Source organism: Lotus japonicus, chromosome 4, assembly GCF_012489685.1.
Source record: "Lotus japonicus ecotype B-129 chromosome 4, LjGifu_v1.2".
Lineage (NCBI taxonomy): Eukaryota > Viridiplantae > Streptophyta > Magnoliopsida > Fabales > Fabaceae > Lotus > Lotus japonicus.
This window is the reverse complement of record NC_080044.1, coordinates 13753800-13767976: the sequence shown is the minus strand read 5'-3', so window position 1 is coordinate 13767976 and position 14177 is coordinate 13753800. Positions and strand designations below refer to the sequence as shown.

The 14177-nt window shown below is 35.8% G+C and overlaps 1 protein-coding gene across 1 annotated transcript; it reads right to left on the bottom strand.

The window, feature by feature from the left end:
- Nucleotides 1-5512: 5512 nt before the first annotated feature.
- Nucleotides 5513-9186, bottom strand: LOC130711059 (probable LRR receptor-like serine/threonine-protein kinase At4g37250). Its single transcript, XM_057560509.1, has 2 exons — nt 7142-9186; nt 5513-6383 (listed from the first exon to the last, which is right to left on the bottom strand). Exons 1-2 carry the CDS (start codon nt 8814-8816, stop codon nt 5695-5697), a joined length of 2364 nt encoding a protein of 787 aa, XP_057416492.1. The 5' UTR covers nt 8817-9186; the 3' UTR covers nt 5513-5694.
- Between the last annotated feature and the right edge of the window lie 4991 nt (nt 9187-14177).

Genomic DNA, 14177 nt, shown 5'->3' with positions numbered 1-14177 from the left:
GAGGTGACGTATGTAGGTAGTGGTGCGCGCGGTAGTGCGCGCATGAGGGGATGGTGCAGGAGATGGCGAGTTTTTGGGGAAAATTAGGAAGAATCCAGTTTTTGTGTAACAGTTGCAGAACCTGTTATATATGAATTATATTTAATTTACATATGTTTAATAGTTCATTATATGATGTTATTTCTGAATTGATGTTATATGTTAAGTTACTGTGATTGCAAGTTGTGTGATTGATAACATGTAAGTGTTTGTTTTGTGAAATTGGAGATGATTTGAAATGTTGAGATGGTGATGAATATGCTAAAATAATTAGGACTTGGAGATGGTCTGAATATGCATATGTTAGTTGAGTTTTGCACAATACACTGCATAGTTGTCAAGAGGCAATGTTTGCTAGTTCTCGTGGAGGCTAGTGACTTGTCCCAAAACTGGAGTGGTTTTGAAGCCTAGAGCGAGGGATTTATTGGTGGTTATCTGACTGGAGTAGACGCGTTGATACCGCTAAGGATAACAACTTTGGTAACAAAGGCATTTGCACGGGTCTCACTTGAGTCATATGTGTTAGGGAGTTGTTGATGCTAATTAATGATAATTGTGATATTTTTTTAGATTTGATGTTGTAGTAATTGGAGACAATAATATTTGCTTACTTGATGCTATGAATTATGGAGTATTGTCATAACTGTGAGATTAATTGATTATATTAAATTACATAATTTATTATTTGTTAGTGAAGTGTGAAGAATTTATGTGGAACATAGATAAGCTTTTACATTATTTATTATTATGCTTATCCATATGATATGAGTTCTCACCCTTTTGTTAGAATGATGTTCTATGCGACATCGCTCAGGTACTGAGGATAGTGGAGCTTCTCGTGAAGGTTAGTTGGAGAGCTAGTCTTTCATTTATGGTTTAGTTAGGGGAGTCATGCTCTGTTATGTAACATGGGAAAACGTTTAGTATTGCACTTTGATGTTATTTTATGAACTATCTTTATTTATTTTTGGATTATGTTTAATTTTGAAGATGAAAATAAATCCGCTATGCTATGCATATGATGTTGAGACATCAGAGTTGATAATTTATTTATATATTTATTATGAGCATGACAGGTGTTTTGATTTATGGTTTTGAAGAATAAGTGTGACACCCTCTGTGTTATGCATTTTACTCTGATTTAAGCTATAATATTTATGCGGGGTTTAGAGGGTGTTACATGGTTGAAGAAGAAAGAGGTGGATTCCTTCATCAGAGACACAAAAGATTGTTAACCCAGTTCGGTGCAATATCACCTACGTCTGGAGGGTTTTCACCCAAGAGAGATAATCAACTATTATAGAGAAATTATACACAAAAGGTCTCACAAGAACTGTCACAAATCAACTACTTTTTCTACCTAATTCTACCCGTGGAATATTACTTACGTCTCCCCCTAAGTATGAGAAGTTGAGAACTCCATCTCACTCTCTCACTCAATCACTGCCACAGTGATTGAGCTCAAACACGAGTTACAAAGACAAATCTCAAGATCACACAGTAAACACGCAACTCTTAGCTCACATCAATTGCATAAAGCTGCTAAGAGAACAAGAACAGTATGAACTCGATGAAACCCTAATACAATAATACGCTCAGTTCCTAGAACCTAGGTCTTGGGTCTTCATAAATAGTCTTCCACGCCTTGTCTTCATTGGGCTTGAAAGATCACACTATCCACACACATATTCAGGAAGTTGTTAATAGAAAAAACCAGGTAACAAATCTGCACAATATCTTCGAGTAGTGATTAAAGGTGCAGATACCAACTTCCATAATTAGCTTCAAATCAAACCCCCTTGAACCGGGTTTGATTACACATAGAATATTCCTTGAGGGCGCACAGAAGCTCCCAATAAAAACCTAACTTGATCGCCAAGTAATTAACTTGAAGCTTCACAACAAATCAGCCAAGTTACAGAAAGTTTCCCAGGGACACATGTCATAGCACAATGTTACAACAACTTGTCCGACATCTTGGCACACAAACATACTTAGCTAAAATCCAGACAATCAAACAAAGGAACAACACGTTTAATGTTGGGAAAACTTTGCTTCCAATATCGATTAAGGCCCCGTTTGGAAAAATTACTTAATTAAGCGCTTATGGTCATAAGTGCTTATTTCATAAGCTATTTTAAAAAAAAATTGAAAAAATTTGAGAATAAGCTATATATAAGCATAAGCTTTTTTTCATAAGCTATCCTGAATAGCTTTTGAAAATAAGATGAAAATAACTTATGGTAGGACATAAGTTGTTTGCATAAGCTCTCCCAAACACTAGCATAAGCGCTTATGCTATCAGATAAGCTCTTCCAAACGTGGCCTAAAAACACGAATAGTAAGTGAGAGAACCAAAGCTTTGTGTGCTAAAAGTAAAAGGAATTAAGATTGAATCTGTTCCTTGAAAATTAGCAAATGAATTAACAGAGACAGTCAATGGACTCGACACAATGACAACACACACAACACTGAATCCAAACACGAAAATCTACTAGTCAATCATAACTACACTATTTTGTTTTCTACAAAACCAGTATGACAAATCATGGTTTAGACTTTAGTGGCTATAATAATACGAAAATGAAGAAGGCGAAGAAGATGATGTCTTTTCAAGAACTTGTAGCACCTCTTTCATTTGTGGTCTTTTTTGCGGAACGCCACACACACAACTGTACCCTAGCTTGAAGTAGGCCAAGAGGGCCTCCTCTTTACCCTCCATGTCAGCCGGGATAGTCACGTCAACCATCCGCAAAGCCCAGTTTTGATCCTCAACCAAAAGCCCAGGCCCATCTTGGCCCATATCATCCAAAACCACAACTATGGAATAAACATGTAAAATTGAAAGGTAAAATTGTCTAAATTTAATTCACAAATTGGATCTGACGCCTTCCAGGACTGCACAAAGAACGAGAGTTTTATATCATTAGATTTGTTCTTTATTGATTCATTCACACCTTATTTTCTCTTGAATTTCATTTCTATTTCTCTTTATTTCTCTCATATGTTCCTATCATATAATCAAATCATATTTATCATTGCTCTTTTTTCATCTCCTTTGTCACTTTATCACTAGGTGTATTATAGGTGTGTTTCAAGGGACAATGAAACATTAATCAATTTTAAATTCAATTGTGATTGATTGTACCTTTATGTGAAGAAAAAGAAAAATATAAAGAAGGGAAAAACTTAAATGAAGAAGAGAAATGAGTCATACTACATGTGATCGGCTAGGAAAAGAAGGGAAAAACTTAAAAACTAAGTGAGAATTGAATGAAAAAAGAATTATTAGGAAATATTTTTTCGATTTTTCACAAGTGTCTTCGTCTGTTTAGGAAAATTGTAATTATTCACTTTGATAGTGACTTTATTAGGGATTAAACTTGTGTTTATATTGTAACTTGCTTACAACTAGACCAAGAGATTGATGGTAAATTATTTGTGAATGTATCACGATCCATATGTTAAGAACATTATTCTTTATTCAAATAAGATGCTGCAGTCACATTCATGATTCGTGTAACATTAGTCAAGGATGTTAATTTTGCTTGTACCTTGTGTTAGGGACAGTAACTGTCTGAGAGGCTCAAGGAACGGATGACATAGTAAGATATAGTATTTCTATGAGATTTATTAGGGATCTGTGATTAAGTTAAAACTGGTTTTGTAGATTGAGATTAATTTCGATATAAATCTTAGAGTATTGCAAGTTGCAACCCAAACTTATATTAACACTTCATTTAATGGGTTCTACTTTTTTTTTTAGGCTGGGTTCTACTTCATTTTTAACTGAGTGAAATATCAAAATGGGCTTCCTCGATATTAAAATATTCCAACCCAACATAACACTTAGCCCAATGAGGCACAAATCAACAGTATGTATATGGACCAAAAAAAATTTTATAAGCAAATGTTAGTTGTGACTCCATCCGTTCTAAAATAACTGACATTATTTCTACTTGAATTTGTTCATAATTATCTGCCACTTTACAAAGTTCAAGAGAGCATTAATTATACTTTACCCATTGCACCCTTCATTTTTTTGGACCAATTTATAACCATAAAAAATTCATTCCACTTTCTTGTCAATAATTGTGAGTAAGGATTTACCTAAATAATATCTTCAGAAGAATTTTTTTTAAGAATCAATATTAATACGCTAAAGTTGTTCATATAAGCTTCTCATTGCTTAAAAAAACTTCTCATTATACTAAAAAAATAAATTTCAAAAATTGATTTTTCATTCATATACCATCATACTATAGAAATTCATGTGTTTTTGGAATTACGGTTTTGGATATCAACATATCTCCCCTTCCCTTTGTTTACGCTGATTATTCTAAATAAATAAGAATCCATAGATCAATCTGGGACTGAATTCAAGTCTAAAAAAAGTCATTTAATGAAAACGTACGTACAAATATCAATATTCAAAAGATTTTTGTCTAAAAAGTACGACTTAAAGATTTTGAAGATGTTTTTAAACAAGAAGTTTTTAAATGAAAAGAGCAGAGAAATAAATAAAAGTAAATAAATAAATTGCATAGATAAGAACACATTAACAATGAAAAATACAAGGTTACACAACTAACATTTTTAAGTCAGAATGATGAAGTCTTTCGGATCGAGCCCTTTTGTATTCTTGATTTTTTGATATAACTCCAACAATTTTTTTTACATTAAAGTTTTCCACTTTAAACCATGTAGACTTTCCTTCTTGTAACAAAAAAAAGAACCATGTAGACTTCAACCTCAACTTCTTAACCAAAATTCCTAGAAGAATGATCCCAACTTCATTTAAACACTTATAAGAAATTCTAGGGTTAACATGCTTGACACTAAAATAAAAAAATTGTGATAAAGGACAAAAACCATGTTTGTAAAAAAAGCAGATGTATAAATTATTAAATTATGTACCTCTAGCTCTCCTTTTGATCTCTAATTGGATAGACATTAATTTCCTATAATAATAGAGATCAATTGATTGGAAACTTTATTTTGATACCGAATCATATTCATATATTTTAGGGTTAAATATATTTTTAGTCCATGTAAAATAAAAATTAATTGGGTTTGATTTAATTTCTCAAAAAAAATTCATAACTTTAAGCCTCTAACGTTAATAAAAAAAATAAGAGTACAAATTTCATAGCTTTCACCAATAGTTTACGAGGATTAACTTATTCAAATCAGTTTGTTCTTTCACCAAACAATGTCAAGTTCGAATTTTATTAATTTCGCCATTGTTCAATTTCTTAAAAATGACACTAATGCAATAAAAAACAAAGAATGAGTTGATTTTTTTGTGAATTTTTCTTCTCCTTTATTGAAGTTGTCCCAACTTCTGTTTTTGGCCACATGTTAAAGTTTGGTGTCCCAAGTTAATACAATTAATGTTGGGAAAACTTTGCTTCCAAGATCGATTAAAAACAATGAATAGTGAATGAAAGGACAAGGCTTTGTGTGCTAAAAGTAAAAGGAATCAAGATAGAATCTATTCCTTGAAAATTAGCAAATGAATTAACAGAGACAGTCAATGGACTCGACACAATTACAACACACAACACTGAATCCAAACACGAAAATCTATTAGTCAATCATAACTACACTATTTTGTTTTCTACAAAACCGGTATGACAAATCATGGTTTAGACTTTAGTGGCTATAATAATACGAAAATGAAGAAGGCGAAGAAGATGGGGTCTTTTCAAGAATTTGTAGCACCTCTTTCATTTGTGGTCTTTTTTGCGGAACGCCACACACACAACTGTACCCTAGCTTGAAGTAGGCCAAGAGGGCCTCCTCTTTACCCTCCATGTCAGCCCGGATAGTCACGTCAACCATCCGCAAAGCCCGGTTTTGATCCTCAACCAAAAGCCCAGGCCCAGCTTGGCTCATATCATCCAAAACCACAACCTTCCCCGTTAGCAGCTCTAGAAACAAGACCCCAAACGAGTACACATCCCACTTCGGGTGAGGCTTCAGATTCCTAAGCGACTCAGGCGCACTGTAAGGCGACACCCCGCTAATCGAGCTCGGGCTTGGACTCGGGCTCGGCCCAAACGTGACATCTTGGAAGCTGTCGCGGGAGGCTGTGGACCTCTTGCTCCCGAAAATACGGGCTGACCCTCCTGCTTTATAACTGGTGTCACCTGTCACAATCCGTTCAAGCCCAAAGTCTCCAATCTTGGGCTCCATGTCGTTGCCCAATAGAATATTGCTGGGCTTCAAGTTTCCATGCACGTGCTTCTTCTCGTGGAGGTAAGTCAGCCCACGTGCCACCCCTTTTGCTATCTTGAGCCGGATTTCCCACGGTAAGTGGCTAGGTGAGGACCCCACCTTCCCTGATATTCCAAGCACACAAATTTCATCATTAACACCACCATTCACAAAAGTCGGTGCAAAAACACACAAAAATGTCAAATGTGAGTGTTTTATTTCACCCATCTTATTTCACCCATCTTATTTCACAAGCTCAATTCACAAAAGAACAAATATTTTGATAGTGAGGCTGATGATGATGTAACTAATTGGATAGATCAGGGCTACACATAAAATGGTCCTATTTTTCAGTTTCAATTGAGAAGATGGTGACAAAAGCAAGCAAAACAATGGGCATATGCATGTTTCCAATTATGGACACGCGTATCGTTATCAGAAAGACACTTAACATGGTTGACTATATAGATATACGTTAAAGTAAAAGTTCAAAGTTGTTGCAACTACTCCCACCGTCAACGTCATGAATCATAATTGAGATATTCTAGCAACATTTTCTTGGTCTCTTGTTTGCTAAAATAAAAATTTATGTAGCCCCATTATATTGATTGAAGTTGTACTCAAATAATAGAGTGAACCTCATGAATTTATAAAGATGGTGTCACCATACGGATAGCTTAAATGGTAAAAATTAGAAAATATTTAAATTAGGGTGAGAAGGTTTAGGAACCAATTTCTAAAGGTGCAAAACTGATGTAAAAAAATGTTAGTGATTTTCAATCATAAGTTTATAAGCCTGGCGCATTCTAGCAAAACCCAGGTCACTATGCTAACATGCACGAGAACAATGAAACGAAAACAATGAAGATGAAGGAATGCTTACTGTAACGAACGTTGGCGAGGCAGCCATTGGGAACGAAGTCATAGATGATGAGCTTCTCATCGTGACCCCAGTAGAACCCACGAACCCGAACCAGGTTCGGGTGAACCAGTTTCGCGATGACTCGAACCGTGTTCTCGAAGTCCTTGAACCGCTCCACGCCGCTCTCGCCGATTCTCCGAACCGCTAACGACGTGCCGTCTTCGAGAACCGCCTTGTACATGATGCTTGAACCGGTGGCGCCGAGTATAAACGCCGACGCTTTCAGCAGCGTTTCAACTTCAAGCTGCTTCTCGCCGTCGACGGTCACCAGAGTGCCCGTTTTGTTCTCTTGTAATGGCTTCTGATTCTGATTATTGTCGGCGCTGCCGTCGCGTGGTGGTTCAGCTTCACCGTCGGAAGAGCACGGTGTTTCTGATGATTCTTCCTCTTCTGCCCTTTTGCGGAGACACGACCACCGTGTGAACCCTTTTGACTCTGAGGTTGTTGATGAACTCTCGCTCCTTGCTATTGCTGCTTCGTTCTTGATTGCACTGTTTAAGCTCTTTTTTCTCTTCAGTTTGTACACGTAGATGAAAACCATGGCTAGGATTCCGATTCCGATGACATCTCCGATGACGATTCCGATGATGGTACCTCTTCTGAGCCCGCTCTGTTTTTGCTGAGAGGAAGTTGACCCTGTTGGTGACAGGGGAGGAGAATCAAACGTCTTGGGGATGGCTGCGATTGCAGGAGGAGAGGTAGGAGAAGGTTTGGGTTCAGAGGATGGTGATGAAGGAATGGGGCACACGTTCCTGGTTGGTTCACCGCAGAGATCGATGTTTCCGGTGAACGACTCTGTTTCTTGGTTTAGAAAAACAGGGGAATCAGGAACCTCGCCGGTGAAGTTGTTGAACGAGAGATCAACCGTTGCGTTGGTGGGTATTTTCGCGGCGAACTCCGGTGGGATTTTCCCGGAAAATCTGTTGTACGAGATGTTCAAGTACCGCACGGCGTCTCCGCCGAAATCTGGAGGCAGAGTCCCGTTCAACAAATTGGAAGAAAGATCCAAAACCTGCAAGTTCTGCAACCCGTGAGGGAGAAAACCCGATAGGTAGTTGTTTCTGAGTGAAGCCACAGTTAGGTTCTGCATGTTTGAGAGATTTTCAGGCACTTTTCCGGTTAAGGCATTGTCAGAGAGGTTCAGAATCTGAAGGTTCCGAAGCTCTACTATGGATTCTGGAACCTCCCCTGTTATGAGGTTATTGTATAAATTGAGGAGCTGAAGCTCTGAGGAGGATTGGAAAAGCGAAGAAGGAAGAGACCCATTAAGGGAATTGTTGGCAAGGTTGAGAATTTGAAGGTGATCAATGGAACCCAGATCGGAAGGAAGAGAACCCAGAAGCTGAGAATTCGGTAAGGACAAAGATGTCACACGAAACTCTGTACCATTTGTTGTGGTTTGAATTGGGGAACAAGCAACTCCATTCCATGAACATGGAGTTTCATCGCTGTAATTCCAGGTTCTGAGAACGAAAAGAGCGTCGTTGAGGATGGAATATTTGAAGGAAAGTAACAGGACACCGTCTCTGTTCAAACCACAACATTGGTTAATGGTAGCTAGTATCAGAAGCACGAGTGCAAGAACGTTCTTCCACCATGGATAACTGAGACTAGAAGTTGAGTTGCTTCTTCTCATGATTTCAAACAGTGATCCCACATCGCTGAGATGAGAGAGACTAGAGAGAGTGTGAGAGAAAGAGAGGGAGAGAGAGAGGGAGGAGGTAGTAATGGGGATTTATTGTAATGTGGACAGAGGCTGGCACATGTGGAAACAGCTCACTCACCAAAACATGAACCTCTTTTACAACAAAAATGCTCGCACTCTTGTGTGTTGCTGCTATAATTTATGGTTGAGGGAGAAGGTTCAAATAGTTTAATTGGGCTCTCACATCTGATCTCAGTGTTGTTGTATTCTACTTGTATAAAGTGATTGATGATGAGAGTATATTAGCATCTTTTATCTACTACTAATAGACATGCAGGTGCAGTTGGAAGATTTGCTAAACTCATGGATGCATTGGTGATTGACTTTACTAGTGCTCCATTTATAAATTCATGTGGGAATATAATTATGTCTTGGACTATTATTATTCTTTCTATTATTTAGGGGGTCGACATCATTTTTTCTATTAAAATTTGAGAGACTTAATATTATGCAAAAAGTTAGTTAGATACCAAGATTATCTTCTCATATAAAATAGTTATTTTGGTTATATTTAAAGTGAGAGTTTTCTTTTTCGATACATCGAAAAATAAAGTGAGAGTTTTCTGCATACACCTTTGGAATATGGGTTGTCTAAAAACATTTGTGAGTGATCCATGTACGGACGACAATGTTCTCTTAATAGATATATGACTCTTGTTCCATATTATAATTTGAGAAACTTTCTATCTCAAAAGCTTTGAATAGGGGTGGGAATAGGATGGACTTAGGTAGACTTTGCGTAAATAAGCCTAGCTTGTTTAAAAATCTTAAGGTCTGAGCCTGGCCTGTGGCCTGTCAAAGGCTTTTTTTCGAGTCTGGCCTGGCCTTCTCGAAAGCCTGGTCTGGCCTGGTAGCCTGTTTAAAGGCCTGTTTTACAACAAGAGTTTTACGTTTGCTAACAAATTTATTTTATAGAAGCTATCAAACTTATAAATTAACGGGTTAAATTTTACCAAAATAACTTTTTCAACAATCAGACTCATAATATTATAAGCTATTAGATAGAGTTGAAACTAAACGAGAGAGTATGTTGGTTTCTAGAGTCGTAGAGCCAGTATAAAATCACACTTCATATTCAAGTATTAAAATACATTATATATCTATTTCTAAATAGACTTATAACTTTGAGATATTATATAAGTCAATTTGCTTAAATATATAAAAATGTCAATAAGTATATAATATTAAGATATTATGATAAATTTCTAATATATAGACATCATCAATGGTAAAATATATTTATACTAATCATATTTACAATGTACTAGAAAAATACTAATCATTTTTACTTAAATAGGCTAGCCTATAAGGCTTAAAAGACTTTTTGAATGGCTTGAACCTAGCCTTTTTAACTAAATATGCTTTTCAAAAAGCCTAAGCCTTGCCTATTTACCAATTTGGCCTGGCCTGGGCCTGAGCCTGTGGTAGGCTAGGCCATAGGCCCCTAAGAACGGTCTGGCCTATTCCCACCCCTAGCTTTGAAGTAGAGTTAGACTCTCATTCTCATATCCTAATATTGTTAACATTCAACCATGTCTGCCGTTTGTGACGGTTTCTAACACCTACAATATTATAAACTCAGTCATTTATGGTGATACAAAACCTCTAAAAATTGTAGATGCGGATGAATGACCACTTAAAAAAGTGTCACTCAGTGTGTGTTTGGTTTCAAATCTGGAGAGGCCAAACGTGGATCCAGAAATCCAAAAACAACTATTTCTTACTTCTGCAAACGTGGATCGGGGCCAAACGTAGATCTGCAGAAGTTTTCCAAACACACACTCAATCATATTCATATTATTTATTTTAGACTCCATATACATAAACCATGTGAATGTGCGACTATTGTTCTACAAACATTTAAGAACAGTTTAAACCTATAAAAACAATAAAATTGTGGGGTGGTGGGAGGGGGGTTGTTTTACCCTTCGCCATCAAATTCTCAAATTTTGGACAGTACTATTCCTAAATCTCCAGGAATTTTGTTTTTTCTAATTTTTAAATACACTTCATATATCGAACGTATTTCATTCGCATCTTTTGTACTCCCTCCGGTCCTATTTATAAGCAAAAAAAAAAATTTACATAGTTTAAGAAATGTAGTTAAACTAGATAAAATGCATTAAATATGTCTTGAATCAAAATAAACTTCCAAAATTGCCCTTTGTTATTAGTGTTGGAAAGTGGGAAAAAGAGAATAATTAATGAGACACATTTTACAAGTTAGAATTAATAAGGGCATCATTGGAAAAAAATAATTAATATAGCTCAAACTTTCATTTGATTCTTATAAAAAGGACCAAAATTTTTCTTCTCTTTCATGCTTATAAATAGGACCGGAGGGAGTATGTCCATAAATCATTATTGTTTATTGGAATAAATATGTTTTTGACTCTTCTAAAATAGTGAATAAATTGATTTTAGTCCCCTTTAAATTTTTTCGTTGATTTTGGTCATTCTAAACTAATTGAATTTAGTCTCTCAATACATTTTAATAACCCATTTTTGTTGGTGATTTTAGTATCATCAATGAATTTTAGTAGTAATGTGATTTATTGTAGGTCAATGCGATTACGCGTTAAGCTCGGAAAAGAGTAAGGGTAGTGCGGGGTGCACGCTTTGTTGAGCCAACGCATAATTGACCGCGATTAGATTGCGGGGTTCCAAGGGGCGGAGTCATTTGTGGCATAACAGTTTTCGGTTTCTGGAACAAACTCCTATTTAAGGAGTCATTTGGCCTCAGATGTTTACACAGAAAACAAAAGACCGATCTCTCTCTACATTTCTGATCTGTTCTCATTTGCCTGAAGCAGATTGTTCTTCAAGAATTATCCCAACAAGGATTTCGTGAACCCAGGTTAGAATAGGGTCGAAATACTTTGTTCGGAAAGTGTTCGAACACGATTCTTCGAAGTTATCCAAGATTATCATACCCAAATTTCTAACAAACGAACAAAGGTGTTTTTGTGCATTAGTGACGGTTTTTAAACCGCATAAATGTGTTCGTGGTAGTTTTAACCGTGACAATATGCCACAAAAATAGACGAACGATGAAAATCAACAATAATAAAAATTAAAAAAATGACTAAAATTCAATAACTCACTATTTAAGAGGATAAAAACATATTCAACCCTGTTTATTTTATGTTACCCACAAAGCTGGTCACGTATAAAAAATTGCCTACTATTTCTTGTAGGTAAATGGACAGTGGTACTACGTTGTTAACTTGTTATAGACATGGCTGTCATTTGTTTTCTTCTCCTACAGATCTACACTCTGATTCTCTGAAATCAATAAAATTCTACAGCAAATCCATCTTACTAGTAAATAACTGGACACCCTTGTTTTCACCTTTACTCACATTCGAAAGAACAGCGAAAGAAGAGTTGAATCACCAACGGGAACTGTTTTTAGAATGAAGAACAGAAAAAAGCACAGTATCTTAATTTGTTTTTAACCATCATTTAAGACTCACAACAATAAATATCATAGAAGCATTATTGAAGAGGGTCCCAAAATGCAATAATACTAATTTCTGGCCTCAATTAAATGGCCACCATTCCCAATTTGACTGTTATCATGTGTGAAAATACTACTCTACAAAGGACCAATCAACATTGCAATTGAATTTCGTGACCGCCAGAAGTTAAGGTCCCATTAATTAGCAATGAAGACAATAAATACGTGGTGCAAAATCTAATCAGCGTGGCACATCTTGTTTTTTCTTAAATTTAACGATGAACTCTATGATCCGTAACAGTGATGAAGATTGCTCAAAAACAATTCTATAGTACAACAATTCTGTGCAATAATAAAGGTGTTCTTGTTTTTTGACGGTGGACAAAAATAAACTGGACCCTTGCATCTGTCCGTTTACACCTTTTATGACATAACATATACAAATACAGTGTTTTCAAATTTGATTATTTGCAAGGTGGCACCAATCTGAACTTTGGGTACGTATTACAGTTTTGTTTTAGCAGAGTACAGAGGAGCTATGTTTTTTCCAGAGTTGAGGAACTAAGCATCCAGATTTCTGATCACACATGGGTAAGCATTATCACTATAGCATCATCATCATGTTATTCTTTATTAGCCTTTTTATTTGGTATCTTCCGTGTAGTCAATCATATTCGAGCTGGAAACATCTATGACATGTTGCACTCTTACACAAGATTTGTAATTAAGAATTAAACATGTATCATTTGAACATTGAGACTTTAATTAAAGAAAATCAAATGAACATAGAGTTGATATTATTATTTATTAGCTTGGCTCCTGCATTTTTAATATTTGGTGGCAGCTTTACTAACCCTCTTATTTAAAAACAATAATAGGTAAGAAGGTTGCTAGCATTAGCAATTCCAATTTTGAAAATTGATTAAATTCAAGATTCATAGGTCTTGTACCTGCTTTATATTTGGTAGATAATTAATTTGGGAAACATGATCTAGACTAAAGTTAATTGAACTTTTACTTTCTGGCTCCATTAATAGTAAAAGCTGCTTTAACTCTTTTTCATTAAGATCAATCCCTTTTATTCTATGCTAGGAATGAAAGGTTTAAAAGGAGGCTCTTAAAGCATACACATATTGCTTTTCTTTAATAGATATTCTCTTCCCAAATAAAAAGGTGCTTAGAGCTGCCTGAAAGGTGAAGAAGATTGGGGCCATGGCTGTTCGGGGAAGATGACCAAAAAGTAGCTCCAAGAAAGGTTAGACTCTATATATGGACGTTCGATAGATGAACTATGGTGCACCAAACCAAAGATAAGGAATTGTGATGCATGCATGATAAGTAGGGTTTGGAATCTTCTTTCCTAAAATTATGTTTTATTTTCTGTTTCATTAATAAAATTTTCACATGCTAATTGAAAAATTAAAGAATTGGTGTTTAACCTAACAGATACAAGACAAATAGATGACGATTTTTTTTTAATTAACTGACAAGATTATATTAGTGGCATGAGAAATTGATAAATCATTTAAAGACAAAAGATCTTGACCCGTTAACTAAAATTATCTCTCCTAGTACTTTTTAGAACTCATATATATAATTGATAGATATTGTTCACAAAGTGAACCTAAGAGACCAAGCTAAGAATTAATGAAGAATTCAAAGCCTAGTCTTTTTTAGAATTCTAAAGAAGAAGAGGTAGTCTATGGTGATTAACCTTTATAAACATCAAAACCCCTAGTTTATTGCGTAACCGCCGTTACCACGTGGCTACAGGGTGTTGGGACTACAGGTATTACGCCTTGACCTATTCAAAAGATAAAATGTCTAAGCTA